This window comes from Euprymna scolopes, chromosome 35, assembly GCF_053919585.1.
Source record: "Euprymna scolopes isolate OS-2025 chromosome 35, ASM5391958v1, whole genome shotgun sequence".
Lineage (NCBI taxonomy): Eukaryota > Metazoa > Mollusca > Cephalopoda > Sepiida > Sepiolidae > Euprymna > Euprymna scolopes.
The window spans coordinates 66,977,683-66,992,828 of NC_136516.1; the positions used below are offsets into that span (position 1 = coordinate 66,977,683).

Here is a 15,146-nt window from a genome sequence, read left to right on the forward strand (position 1 = left end):
TATTTATGACGAGTCGATAATGTAATTGACATATGCCATGTTAACCCTAACCCTAAACCTAACCTGTCATCTTAATATGTAAGTTAAAATAACTAAATTTAAATTGTTCTCTGATATGTTTACATTTACATAAACTATAAATCCGTGGTATTATATTTATATAATATAGTTATATTTCAGATTTAATATCATTTTTAGTTTACTCTTATAATTTCCATTTTTTCTATATTTTCCTCAGAATACTTTTTTTTTATTTTATTTAGAATAAATTCTATTTTCATAAATTGAATGCATTTTTAATTTCATAAAATCACTTTCCATTTCTTATTTTCTAATTAATAACAACTGACTCACATTATTTTTCCATAAACCAGATTACACTATATGTTCCCCAATTTTGTAAAAACAATTATTATATGTTTGTTTTCTTTTCTTTCATTTTATTGTCATCGCTTCGTCAAAGCATTTTCTATATAATGGTAAATTGGAAACATCGGGCGTTCGAAAAGAAAAGTGTTTACTTTTTTTTTAGTTGCATCTATCTGTAAAAACATAGAAAAAATTAAAGTTAATCTAAATAAATAATTATTCCTAACATTAAACGAATTTCATAATTCATAAAACAAAAGTGAAAAATTAAACATTCAAAATTCTGTTTTCATTCTCAAAATTTTAATGTTATTTTTGTTGTTGTTTTTGTTTTTCCGTCATCCCCCATACAGGAAGTATATGTCTGGGTTCGACTTTTTATTTTAAGGATTAGAGTGGCCAAAAAAGAAGATGAGTTCCTGTATGCAAAAAAGTATATATATATATATATATATATATATATATATATATATATATATATATATATATATAACTACTTAATTTACTCACATAAAATTAATATACGAAAGATAGATTTATGCGTAAACTTTAAGTATTTCCTTCAAACGTGCTCAATACGCAGGTAGAGCTTGTTAGTAAGTTATAAAATGCTTAAGTCTCAAGAATCCTAGAGTGGATGAAACGCGGAATATTCAGTGTACCTATTTACTATGCCTCCCCACGGGACAGAGTTAGACACCAGGGTCGTTTTTTAACGTGGAGAAAAGGTTAGTGTAGCTTAATCGCCATATACATTTTATAACTTACTATACACATATATATATATATATATATATATATATATATATATATATATATATATATATATATATATATTGCAATTAGGAAGGGAAGACTTTTATGATTCATGATTAAAAGTAAATGTGTATATATATATATAAATATATATATATATATATATATATATATATATATATATATATATTCCTTTAATCTTCTCTCAAAAGACACGAGAGGACAGAAAGAGAAATAAGGAGCCAGCTGACCGGTGTCGACCCTCGCTTCTCAAAACTGTATTGAGGGAATTTTTAAAACAAAGAATGAAAAAGCGATTAAAATTGCGTTTTATTCGATTTACTGGGAGAAAAAAGACTGGGAAAACGATTAAAATAAAACAGCGTTATGGTCGAATACCCTAGAGATTAATCGCGTTCAAACCCAGGAGGCATTCCCTTTGCATGTAAAGGGAAGGTTTTCTAAGTCGAACGGAAATAATCTCCAAGATCTTAAGGTGATATAGTGAATGATCACGACTCAGAATAGAAAAAGATTCCGTGCTAATGTTCGCTGCACAAGACGGGTTTTTAAGTAAATAATCAGTAATAGAAGATCCGTATGTGTTAGTAACAACGTCCGTTGCCTGGTAGGTTCCATTCCTAATTTTACTGGTTACATGTTGCTGCATTCTTCCATCTAATATTAATGTCGTTCGACCCAAGTAGTTTTTTCCCCACGTAAATTGAATAAAACGAAACTTTAATCACTTTTTCATTCTTTGTTTTAAAAAATCCCTCGATACAGCTTTGAGAAGCGAGGGTCGAAACCGATCAGCTGACTCCCCATTTCTCTTTCTTTCCTCTCCTTTTCCCCTTTTCCCCCGTTTTTTGGAGAGAAGATTAAAGGAATATATATATATATATATATATATATATATATACACATGATGGATGCCACTCATTCTCGAGTATTGCCATTACTTAATATATCTCTGGCTCAAATGACGCAAACATGAGCGTGCCAGACGATGACTTCTATGAACTTTCTATAATCCTGCACATTCACTGATGATTGGGTCCAAGCTGGTGTGTCCCGAACACATACCAGGCCAGACCCTTGAACTTCCAGAGCCCTTATTACCATTAACGCTCATATTTACATCGGTTATTATTGAATGTCCGTTTGCTATTTCAGGCTAAAACCAACCTTTTTGTTACCGAGATACACACTGATTACATAGTGTGTATTCCATTGCATATCAAGTGATTGAAGCTTTTATAGTGAGGAAAGACTTTGCGCTGAGACAATCCCACTCTCTAAACAACTGCTACATTGAACAAAAAAGAAGAGCAAGCTAAGATCATTGGAAGCAGCAGTCGTCGCAGGTTTTATATCAAGGTTTTCCTTCTCCTAGAGAGGTTGCCTTCACCACGGCTTACGGATGCCCTCCCCACTCACCATGCCATTTGATCCATGACTGGGACTTAGGTTGCTGGGCACACGCCGGTGGGCCATGTATGCCGCAGCTGATAGGCCCTAATCTAGAGGTTTCTGTCAGAGTTACCTCACCCTTAGCCTTTAGTTAAAAGAACCTTGACTGACAAGGCAGTGGAGGTCCAGTTATACAGCGCATGACACTCGCCGTTCATCAGAGTCCCGTCTGTGTGGCAGTGATCACGACGTGCACGTGGAGTTGATTTGTCTGGGAGAAGCACAGTATGACGCTAAGACATCTGTGTGCTTTTAACACACGTCCACACCAAACCTTGACTACCATATACATACATACATACATATATATTTATATATATATATACATATACCGAATATGAAAAAATTACACCTTTATGAAGTTCGTTTTGATAATAATAATAATAATAATAATAATAATAATAATCGGTGAAAATTTCATATTGATTAGATATTTTTTTTATTATTACATTTTCTCCACAAGCAAGACACAGTGCCACTTTGATGTAGGAGGCTACTATCAGGGACATAAGTTGCAGTTAAGCAGCAAGATGTCTGTTTACATCACACTTGAACTTCTGCATGTCAGTGCAGTTGGGGAAAAAGAAGAAGGGAATTCCAAAGTCTAACAGGTCTGGGGAAGAAACTATTAGAGTAGAAGGCCTTTCCACATTTGTGGATCTCTACTGTGTAGGAGTGGGACTTTGCTGCTTGTCGGATTTGTCGAGGGTATTTACGTCGGGAGGTACAAGGGCTTGTAGTTCATTGGAGCATCCATCACTAAACTACTTGTAAAACAGGTAGAGGGGTGAAACATTTCGTTGATGGGACAGAGGTTGAAGACCTATTAGGTTGGCGACTCTCTTTTGAACCTTGTCCAGGTGTGAGAGACTAGTAGCAGATGCACCAGCCCAGATGTGACAATAATACTCCATAAACGGGCGAATGGGGTGCCTTGTAGAGGTACATGATACTTTCAGGCGTAAGTAACTTTCTAGCACGGTAGAGAGAGAGACCACCGTATTCACAGTAGCCTTGGCAATGATCTTGATGTATCTGTTCCAACTCATTCCCTGCGAACGTTAAGCCGAGAAGTTTGAACGAAGTATTGTCAGCTAATGTATCTTTAACCATAGCTATTGGTGGTTCTTGGTAACATTAAACTTTTTTACCCTATTTCACGACAGACTATGGGTCTTCCTCTAGGGTTTCTGCCATTGCCTTGGATATGTGTTCATTCGTTTTCTCCCTTGTTTCTGTTATATAGCGGTGTGTCGTTAGCAAATATACCCATCTTTGAGACTATTTTATCAGGGAGGTCATTTATGAATATCAGGAATAATAAAGCTCCAAGGCTCCACCCCTGAGGTACATCCGCATTCATATCATATTGTTTAGATGTACGACTGTGGAGGATAACCTGGATTCTTCTCTTATTTAAGAAAGATTTAATTGTGTTAAGTATTCGTCCAGGATCTGATTTTCATGAGAACGCTATCGTGCTGTACTCTTTCAAAAGCCTTAGATCTATCAAGAGCTACTGCCTCCCTCTCCTGCTTTATTCAGTGCATGGTCTATGCATTTAAAGATTACATTTAGAATATATGCAGAAGAACAGGCTCGCCTAAATTCATATTGATGGTCGGACAGAAGTTTAGCAACTGCAAGATGGTGGACTAGAGCTTAATTATGAACTCAAATATTTTCGCGAAAAGAGAGAGGAGGCTAATAAGGAAATAATTTAATGGGGTCTTTCGCCAGAATTCTTGTTAACTGGTACAACAAAAGCAGTTTTTTTCAGCAGCCAGGAAAGCATGATTCGTTAAAGCATTTGTAGAAGTGTTTGGAGAGAATAGGAGTAACCTCAGGGGGGGGGCATTTTTTTAATAGTATAGCCGGGATGAGATCGGGTCCACATGTTTTTAAGGTGTCTAGGTTTCTTTATGGTATTATGCACTTGAGAAGGGGTGATTTTATATAATCTTGTGTGGTTTCTATCCGCAAACGAAAATCAGGGATGAAGTGGTTTGCTGGGTCCAAAGTATACTTTGAAGCAAACTGGCGGGCAAATATGATAGTTTTCTCCGTTGCCGTGCAAACAACCTCATGATTTTTGGATAGTGATTTTGATTGCCTATTATTTACCAGACTGTTGTAGATTTTCCAGAAATCACGAGTTCCTAATTTTTGCATTGCAATGCGTTTTCTGGTGGTTTCGGTGTATTCTCACTTAGCAGTCGCTACCTGATTTTTTGGTAAATATTTAAAGAGAGACTCCGCCAACAACCTTCATTTTGTCTGTCGCTAATTTTAATAAATGTTTAGTATCCATATACATTTATGTTCCATCTTCACCAAAAATCGTCAGTATGGATATTCCAGCTGTATCACCAGCTGAACCATTCCAATCCTGGATCATAATAACTGGAATCCAAGCTTCTTACCATTACTGGTTCAAATGCAAGAAAAGAAAGTCTTCTGTATTTTTATTCATAAACACAATAGTGTTCATAAAGAGAAACAACTCGCAACAATTTTAAATTTAATTTTTATTTATCGCAATTGCTTCACTTGAACGATTTGATTTTAATAAATAATCATATTTAATATCCATAGACAGCTATGTTTCCTATTCACTAATAATCGTCAGTATGGATATTGTCTTTGGTCTTAAACACAGACTTGGCAGATACGATTACTATCAATAATATTAAATCAATAATCGGTTTCAAAATTAAACAATAAATTCAAACAATCTCATCAATCACGAAGCAAATAAAATCGTGTAATTCCTGTCGTATAATTTTTTTATTTTTCAAAAAACGAATTTCGAGTTGACGAATCGACGGTGACGGTTTATATAATAAAATATGGACAAAATATAATCAGCATGATACGAACGATTCGCAACACAAATGAATAAATACTTTCCGTACTTTTCTCTGCACAACGTAAAAGTTAGACACAGGATCATTTTAAATGTGGGAAATATTCGGCCCTACAAAATATATAAAACCCCCAATGTAATAATAAATCAGTGTATATATATATATATATATATATATATATATATATATATATATATATATATGCGTGTGTGTGTGTGTGTGTGCCCTTGATCCGTAGAGTCACAACCACTACCACTATACTACGAGTATATTTGAACTCCATAAAACATGGCATGTACGTAACTAAAAACTAAGTCCATTTAGTTCTATTATTATTAACAAAAAAATATTTTATAACCATTATCATCTGCATCATCCGTGAGTATTAATTGTCTTTATTTTTTATATATATATATAGAAGTAAAGAAGTGAGTTATTTCAGTTTCTAATTTGCATAGGTTTTGTGTACAGACACGTGTGTCTGCGTGTGTGTGTCTGCGTGTATGTGTATGTGAGTTAGCCATGCTGAACCATGGAAGACTATTTTCCTTTAAATGATAAAGAGACATTAGAGAATGATAGAGTAGCTAAATGTATAATAGAATGGGGGGGGGACAAACAAATGCATAAAATAATAGAACAGCGCGCAGAAGTGATCGAAGGAGACAAGAAAGGGCGAATAAATGACCTCGTCTTAATTATTTCATTTTTTAACATGGAAAGCTTTTCAAAGTTCGATGATTCGTCTCCTTCAGTATTTCTTAATACGATGGAAAATTTATGAACCGTTTTATGGTCGTTATTCGTCATCAGTACTCAATATCTACCCTGAAAATTCTGATGCATCAAAATTTTGTATTTTATGACAAGAGGAGACGTGAGAGAAAGAGGGTTGTTGCTGCTGCTGCTGCTTCTGCTTCCATGTTGATGGGATTGAGCCAGCTTTTTCTCGGGCCTCCATCACACCCTAAAACACGGTTGCCTATGACGGTGTTTCTGAGCAATATTGCCATCTTTTTACCGAATCTAAAGTGTTGTAAATATGTTAAGAACAAATAAGCTGTTTAATTCTATTTTTATTTTGTACTAATGATAACCAAGTTACAATTTTTAAATATAACATATTTACATAGTACGTAGATTTAACTTTAACTTGTTTTCAAATTTTGATAGAAAAAAATGCAGGTATAAACTTCAGAGATAATCTTTAATTTAAAATTGCACCTCCGAAATTTGTTCATGTAGAAAACAGATTTAAAACTATGTTTGTGTGTGTGTGCGTGTGTGTGTGTGTGTGTGTGTTTGTGTGTGTGTGCGTGTGTGCGTGTGTGTGTGTGTGTGTGTGTGTGTGTGTGTGTGTGTGTGTGTGTGTGCTCCCTATTATTGCTGTTGTACAAAATAGTTGAACAATCGCAATTCCATCGTCAAAGGTGTACAACCTGTGAACCTGAACTGTCGTCCACATTTTCAACTGCCCACTTACGCCATATAGGCAAAAGAGTTGGGAAGGATTACATTGGGAATTAATTCTCCTTCTGAGCGACGAGAATGATAAAAAACAACAAAATGGGGATTTTTTCATTCGTACACACTTCGTATTAACTGTGAAATGTTTAATAAATTCCTTGTCCCTACACGCTAGTAAATACGACGCTTGACACTCGGGTGGGAAGGTTATTTCTTGTTCGTGTTTCTGTTTTCGATGTGATTTTCTTAAACAATTCTTTTGTTCGCTTTTCAGTATGATCTGCTTTACATTGAGGTCCTGTACACTATCAAGCATAAGATCGGTACCACAATCGGGGGTCACCTCCCTTATATGCAGGATCTTTATCAATACGCTCAGGATGCTTTCGGTATGCCCCCAGAGGATCATGCCAAACTTTTGGCAAAGGCGACCGAAGAAAAGGTAAGACTTTGTTTCATGTCTTCTTTTGGCGCAAAATAACAACTCATAGTAATTTACCGGTTCGACCTGTAGACAAGTTCATTGATCTGAGCTCAAATGTTCATCGTACATATAATCACAACAAGCAAATTAAAAGGATTTTTTTATTTAGTGAATCTTATTGCAGGAGATCTCGAGCTAAATATTTCATGGTAGGATTCGCTGCTTCAGAAAGATAGTCTGTTGAAAAGAAGCAGCCAATGTTGTTTGCACGTATTGATTGGACAAATATTTATATCAGAAGTTTCTTTCAACCAAACACAACGAAATAAAAAAAATAAAGATTCGCGTGTACTATAAAAACCTAAGCACATACTTTTCTTCCTCTTTTCCGGTATTTTTCGACGCACGAATAAGTTGTCTCTAAAAATAGCCTCATCCCAGAGACTGAGAAAGCAACATACACACACACATTACGATGGACATTTACGAACGTTTTACGCATAATAAGAATACACACACACATTCCGCCAAATATGCATACACACACCGTTACATACACTCTCTCACACCCTTACATATACGCACGTCTACATGCGTATGCTATTTTACACATATTGTCACTCTTAAACGAAACAAAAAGGGCTACTTAATTTCTGCTTGCAGACAACACAACACTACTTTAACCTAAAATGTTCTTGAAATACTATCGACTTTCATTCTTTACCAACTTTTCATTTTCTATTGTCTTAATAAGTTGTCAATAAAAATGAATTTATTGTATGCATAGACTTTGTCATACTTTTATTTGATAAACTTGCATCCGCAGTAAGTCTGCATATGCAATAGAAATCATTGTAATTAACATCAGGAATGATTAACAAAAAGAATCCAATCTTTATAGCACTTATGACCATGAATATAGAACTGACAGCGCCCATTTCCTTGCTGGTAACGGAAACGATATCACAGAAAACTCCATTATCATTAGCGAAGATTACATGTTATTAAAAGCACTGTTTATTCCCCTCTTTCTCCCCCTTCCCCCTCTCTCTCTCTCTCTCTCTCTCTCTCTCTCTCTCTCTCTATAACTGTGCATTTTTCTCTCGTTCCGGTCCGTATTCATCCACCCGTATGTCATCTTTCAGCAAAGTCAATTTGGGAAATGGTTACTTCAATACCATAAAGTGTGACCATTGGAACCCCTAGAGAGCAGTGAGGTCTTGTTGCAAGCGAACTCGTCCCAAAACGACAAACCCACTGATATGGCCTTAGAATATATTTACGTCAATTGAAACTGCTATGAATGAAATATAATATAATAATTGCTCCTTATGTTGGCGAAACTTCTAGAAAGCTAACCAGATAATAAAATAAAAATCTACATGATAAGGCTCATAATCTCTTGTTGCACAGAAACAAGTAAAACTCAACTTACAAAAACTTAAATTCTAACAAAAAGAATGTTGATTCATTTGACGAAAAAATTTAAAGTACTAACAATAAACTTCTAAAAAGCTGACCAGATACTAAGAATAAATAAAAGATCTTGTATTATTTTGATAATCCGGCTTGTTCGGAAATCGACTGATATTTCCGAAGAAGATGGTTTTTCTGGATGACATAAGCTAAAACAAATTCAAAGCCGTCTGTCGATAAAAAGTTAACTGGTTCGAATCAATCGATTTATGAAGCCATGGGCGTTTTTTTTTTCGTTTTAATTTCACTTCGTTTGATCGTTTTCTAGACAATAAATTCTTTTATCGATTTTAATTATAGTTTTATAACAATATATATGAACATATTAAAATAAATATTAATTACATTGCAAATAAATTAACTCATTTTCGAGAGGATTGGGAATATTTAGATTATTTCAAATAAGTTTTAAATCGCTATGTATTCATCACGTACTATTTTTATGCAATATACAAGCGACGTCAGGTTACCCTTCTTATATTGCGTAGACCTATAACTATTACCGATCAGTTCAAGTTTGTGTACTATGTCATGTCTGTTTACTATGTCATGTTTGTTTTTTGTTTTTGTTGTTTTCTTTTTGTTTAGAAATTGACAGTTTTGATGCCCAAACACTCTTCTACTAGGCGTTTTTCCTGTTTCAAGACACCATTGTAGAGTACAAAAGACATGAGTAGGATCACTGACTTTTGACTCTTGCGAGTCTACAGGCATTGTTCACCAAAAGTTCGACTCATCTGCCAATAACAGAGAACATTTTTCCAACATTGGGGTTAGCTGCAAGGAAGGTGCCGTCGCCATCCTCCTATATACAACATCAAATATTCCCAAATGGTAAGCCATCTGGTAAATTCTGCGATCTAATGCGACTCGGTATCACAAGGTGATCATACAATATTATAACTATTTTAGATAACATTAAATAAGAATGTGCAAATGTTTTCGATCATAGTAATAGCTGTATTGAATATACATCATAAAAGTTATACTTTTTCTAATTTTTGTAAAACACAGAAATATGTATGCGATTAGGCTTACATTGTGCTTGATTGTTCTGCAACAATGAGCGTGATTGGTTTATGTCTTCTTAATATTAGGTGTAAGCAAACCGACTCAAATGATTACCAGTATGGCATGTTTTGGTAGATCTGGTGCTCTATAGTATAATATTTAACTTATGTCAAGATCGTGAAACATAACACTGGAATAATATTTGTATTTCGCATAGGATTTTAAGAACGATGATTCCGATCATCGTTAGAGATTTCGAGTATAGATTGTAAACAATGTGTATTCTGTTCTTTAGAAGAAGTTTGGTTTGCTCGTGGAGTAGGTTTAGTGATTTAAAACCTGAAACCTGAAGTAAAATTAGTTCATTTCATGACCAACCATGAAGCATCTACATGAAGTAGTTTATAATTGTTTTCTAATTTTTTATCAGTATAAAAATGTCTATTTATTTTATCACACTGGCGTGAAAAGCAACTCTCCTAGTAGTTTCTATGTACAATGCTTCCCCACGAGACAGAGTTAGACACCAGGGTCGTTTTTTAACGTGGAGAAAAGGAAAAAAAATAGAAATTGTATCAGTCGTAAAGGATTTCTCCTCCACTGAGATAGAAAAAAAAACATGAAGTGTAGCATCTGAAGAAAAGGTACTACACTTTGATCTTGATCCAAAATCCTAGTAGTTGTTAAAACGGAAGCTTGTCTTCAATAAATTGCTTAATACTTGATGGGAAACATGGTTATTACCCACCTTTATTTGTCCGGGTCTAAAGTTGCTTTTGTGGGGCTCATCTGGAAACGAGTAACTAACATTTTTACACTTGAAAAAGAATACAGCCTTCTCATTGTAAATTTCAATTGATTCATCTATTATATAAAAGGGAAAATGTGTTTGTGTGCCTGCATTTTTTTCGTATGTCCGCCAAAGTCTTGGGGACGCTCGGGGTGGTCACTCATTCTTAGAACTTTTTGTATACTGTCTAGATTATAATATCTAGGCTTTACGAAGAAGGTCGTATTTTATATTTATATTTCATAGCGACTTTTACACGCTAAAAATTCCCACTATTCTGTCTTCACGCCTGTTTGTCCGTAGTTTTCGTATAAAAAAGCAAAACTAACGACAGCGACGCCAGTAATTAGCATCGATCACTGTGTGGAAAAAAACACTCATATCAGGCAATTACTATTCTTTTGGGGACTCCCCTATTTATGAGGAGCTGGTTCCGCCCCCCCCCCTCAAAAAAACTTCTTGGAGAAACAAAACCAAAAAAACTGCCTCGCAGTCAAAATTAAGTGCAGGATTTCATTCCCCATCGCGTGATGTTTGACCTCATTAAATTTACGCACCTGTCACTTAACTTTTTAATCGTTAAATTAGAATACTGTTCAGTTCCCGTCCCGCCGTGGCCGAGCGGTAAGACGTCAGGTTTTTCACACTTTCTTTTCCATCTTTGCGTAAAAGTTTCGGGTTCGAGCCTACCTACCTACTACAACTTTTTTCCTCAACACACGCCTATAAACACGCGGGCAACGCCGCGCACCCCCCGATAGTCTATTATAAAAAAGGCAAAATGTATGTGTGTTTGTATGTCTGCCAAAAACTTTCAACAGACGCAACGGATGCTAATGAAATCTGTATTGTTTTAAAGCTCCGTCTCCCGGACGACAAATATTGAAAAATTGGCTAAAAACATTAATTCCTTCATTCTCAACTCGGCCGTTTTTTACAAAGAGCGGTCGCTTTTTTTCGTCGACATTTTCGCAAGTCATCGTCGTCTTTCGATTGACTACCCTTAACTCCAACGCTCGCGACTTCCGGTTGCGCAATGAACACATTCCTCTTTCGAGTTATGGATTCGGGCCTGCCTATTACCACTTTTTCTCTCCACCCAAACTACCTACTGTTGTTTTGATTCCTCCCTACCACTACTACTATTTTTACACACCTCTCTTCCCACCCCCTGGGTTCCTTACTACACCAACTTGATACACCTGGGCAACGCCGGGTACCCTCGCTAGTCTTATATATAGGCATCCAGTTCATTATTTGCAGATTACAAAAGGTGTAAGCGTTTTTATCTACCAAGACCTTACAGTGTCTTTTTTATAAAATAAGGCCAATCTACTTTCAAAGTATTACTAACATATGAGAGAATAGGACCGCTCAAAGAAATAACGCAAAAAATACATGGGTAGGGCTGAGAAAATGACACTTAGAAAAACAGAATCTCTACGTACAGGTACACAAAATAACACATTCAGAAGCCAAAATAGACAAGACCTAGAAACACAGTGATTAAAGACTCTATAGACAAAGGGACGAAAGAGTAGACCACGCTATAATTAAATACAACACACTATATAACGAGGAATATAAAAACAACATGACTGAATTGGAAAAGGAGTCCACTGTAAACTGTGCAAATGGCAATATCTATATTTTGAACATACAGACAAATAGCACAAGTGCAAACCGAGGCAACTATTAGAAAATGAAAGACAAAATTCTCTGAGACATGAAAATACCAACATACAAACTCTTTTGAGAAAGATTACCTGGTTATAATGGAGAATAAAAAAGAAAAACCTGAAAATATTACGTTTTGCTACCCAAAGCAGCTCACAAATAAAATTATAGAAAGAAAAGTATCAGTTTTTCAGAGGACTGAAATTACTGAAGAAAAATCTGCCATCATCTTCTCGATCCCGTAAAAATACGATCGCATCAACGTCGGTTTTTGGCACATGTATTAGTCGTGAAGTGAAATCATAAGGAGGCTTATTGTAATTCGAATCCTTCCCCCCAAAAAAACTTGCCTTTATCATTGATAACTGTCATACGGCTGCTGCGAGAACAAAAAAGGATTTGCAACTGTGATCAAAAGAAGTGGAGATTACTGAAACTTTTGGAACACTTGTCAGTAAAGATCCAGTGTCAACTATTTTTATTTCCCAGTGAGAGATCAATGGTAACTCCTAATAAGAAATGTATATTAATAAACAACTTTTTTTCATTCCTTGAAGAAGAGAAAGTGGATTGATTGGGAAAAAAGCTGAAACAATGAAAGAGGAGGTGATTTAAAGGAAAATAATAAAAGAGAGAGAGTTAAAAAAAAATAACAACTAGTGTTGTGACGATTAATCGGAAAATCGGGAATCGAAAAAATCGGAACTTTTGGGAGTCTCGGAATCGGTATTGTAACGGAAAAACTTTAGCCTAAATTCCAATTCCAAAACTATCATTTTAATTGTTTCTATCGTCATTAAATAATAAGACGAACACAAATTTATTTATTTATTTATTTATTTATTTATGTGTTTACTGCAGACTAAAAACCACAGAATGGGTTATAAAACCAATTCCCTGATTTAACGTTGATTCTCAGAGTATTTTTTTATTGGTCAATTATTGTTCAAAGTAAACATTCGAGAATTAATTTGCCTATTCCCTTTTTAAATCTTTTTTTGCATAAACATAACCACTTATCAAGGCCCAGAGGCCACTCGGGGATAACGGTTAAGAGTATACAGCAGTCAATTGGACAATATAGTAACTGTTAGTAATGGACATTCGGTAAATTTGTTAACTTAAGTAGAATGGCTCATCAAGAATTTGTTTACGTTGGACTTGAATACAACCATATTGTAGTCAGCTGGAAAGCAGGAAAACGGAAGACAATTCCACGGGCGTGCAGTTCTAAGAAAAAAAGCTTTGCTCATGGAATTTACGTTTAGGTTTAGGCACAGATAAAGAGTGGGGGGAATTTTTGATAGTGTTTTCAGGTAGACGAGTGTTTCTTGTGAAAGTTTGGCAAGGGAGACCATATATTGAGGCTTAGTCGAACACTTTCCATGAAAATAACGATAAAGCAGAGACAAACTCGCAGCATCTCTTCTGTGAGATAGAGGTTGCAGGGAAGAGAAAAGGGCATCTCCTACGTGCCTACGAAGTCTATTTTGAATTCTGTCAAGGCAGGACAAGTCCTTTCTAGCAGCTCCTGCCCAGATGTGGCAACAGTACCCCATCCTTGGGCGTATCTGGCTCTTATATAGATAGAGAATTGCAACAGTAGTGAGATATCTACTGGATCGATAGACAGATCCCACCATTTTTCCAGCGCCTTTGGCAACAGATTTGATGTACGAGTTCCATTTCAGATCAGGAGTAAAGGTCAAGCCCAGAAGCTTGTCAAAACTTGAGGCCTTTTCAAGACGAGGGCCATTCATTTCAATTGATGCCAGATGGGGATCAGAAGTTATTCTCCAAGCATATAAGCAGAACTTATTCACCAAGCATATAATTCCTCCGAATAGGGTGTTTACACTTGATTATTAAAAGATTTTAAATGCGTTTGGCATGTTGTTTTTAATTTTATTGGTGCCGGCTAGACACTGCCGTTATGTGCTATCGGTTTCTTAAATAATTAATGTTTTATGGTGCATCTTTACTTTGGACATAAGTTTAAAATGTAGATGCAAATCTTGCAATGAAGTTATCAAACTTTTGGATAAAAACAGAAAAGAAAAACATTTAAAAGTTTTCCGAATTAAAAAGGAAATTATATCTATATTTAAACTTATACATTTCCAAAAAGGATAAGGTGTTGGTGATAAAAAGGGAAGTAAGGGTGCATTCGAATGGAATACTGTCGCCAAATAGAGAAATTATAAAAGAAATAGAAGAAGCAGGGTATAAGTATTTAAGAGTGCTGGAGGGCGCAGGCATCATGATCAGGAAGATGAAAGAGGTAGTTAGGAAGGAGTATCTTAGAAGAATGAAGCTAATTGAATAATTGAAGCTAATTATGAAGTCGAAATTTTACGGAGAAAATCTGATAAAAGCGGTTAATGCATAGGTAATCAGTGTTTTGAGATACAGTGTGGAAATTTTAGAATTGTTTGACAAGGACGTACATGCCATGGATAGCAAAACAAGAAAAGTTTTAGCAATGTTTAGTATATTCCACATAAGAAGTAGCGTAGCTAACTTGTATCAGAAGAGGAAATACGGTAGGAGAGGATTGATAAGTGTGAAAAAATGTGTTAGAACTGAGAAGACGTCGTTGAATGACCATGTGTATAGAAGTAAGGAGTGGGTGCTCAATGAACTGCAAGTATGGGAGAGTATGGACAGAGAAATGGCAGGCTGAGTATGGGAAGAGTATGGACAGAGAAATGGCAGAGGAATTAGCTGAGAAAAAATGCACGGAAAGTTCTTCCAGGATGTAGCAGATGGTGAAAAATCAGGGCAATAGTATAGAGCTGGGTATCTGACTAAGAGTGCTGAAGATTTTGTTTGTGCA

At 35.5% G+C, this 15,146-nt stretch overlaps 1 protein-coding gene across 1 annotated transcript in view; it reads left to right on the plus strand.

Moving 5' to 3' along the window:
* Positions 1 to 15,146, plus strand: part of LOC145259891 (BAI1-associated protein 3-like) — a 2,054,292-nt gene that overhangs the window by 1,695,270 nt on the left and 343,876 nt on the right. Inside the window, exon 6 of the mRNA XM_080117785.1 lies at positions 7,207 to 7,374. Within this exon, the coding sequence (XP_079973911.1) occupies positions 7,207 to 7,374 (168 nt within the window). The remainder of the gene's footprint in view (positions 1 to 7,206; positions 7,375 to 15,146) is intronic.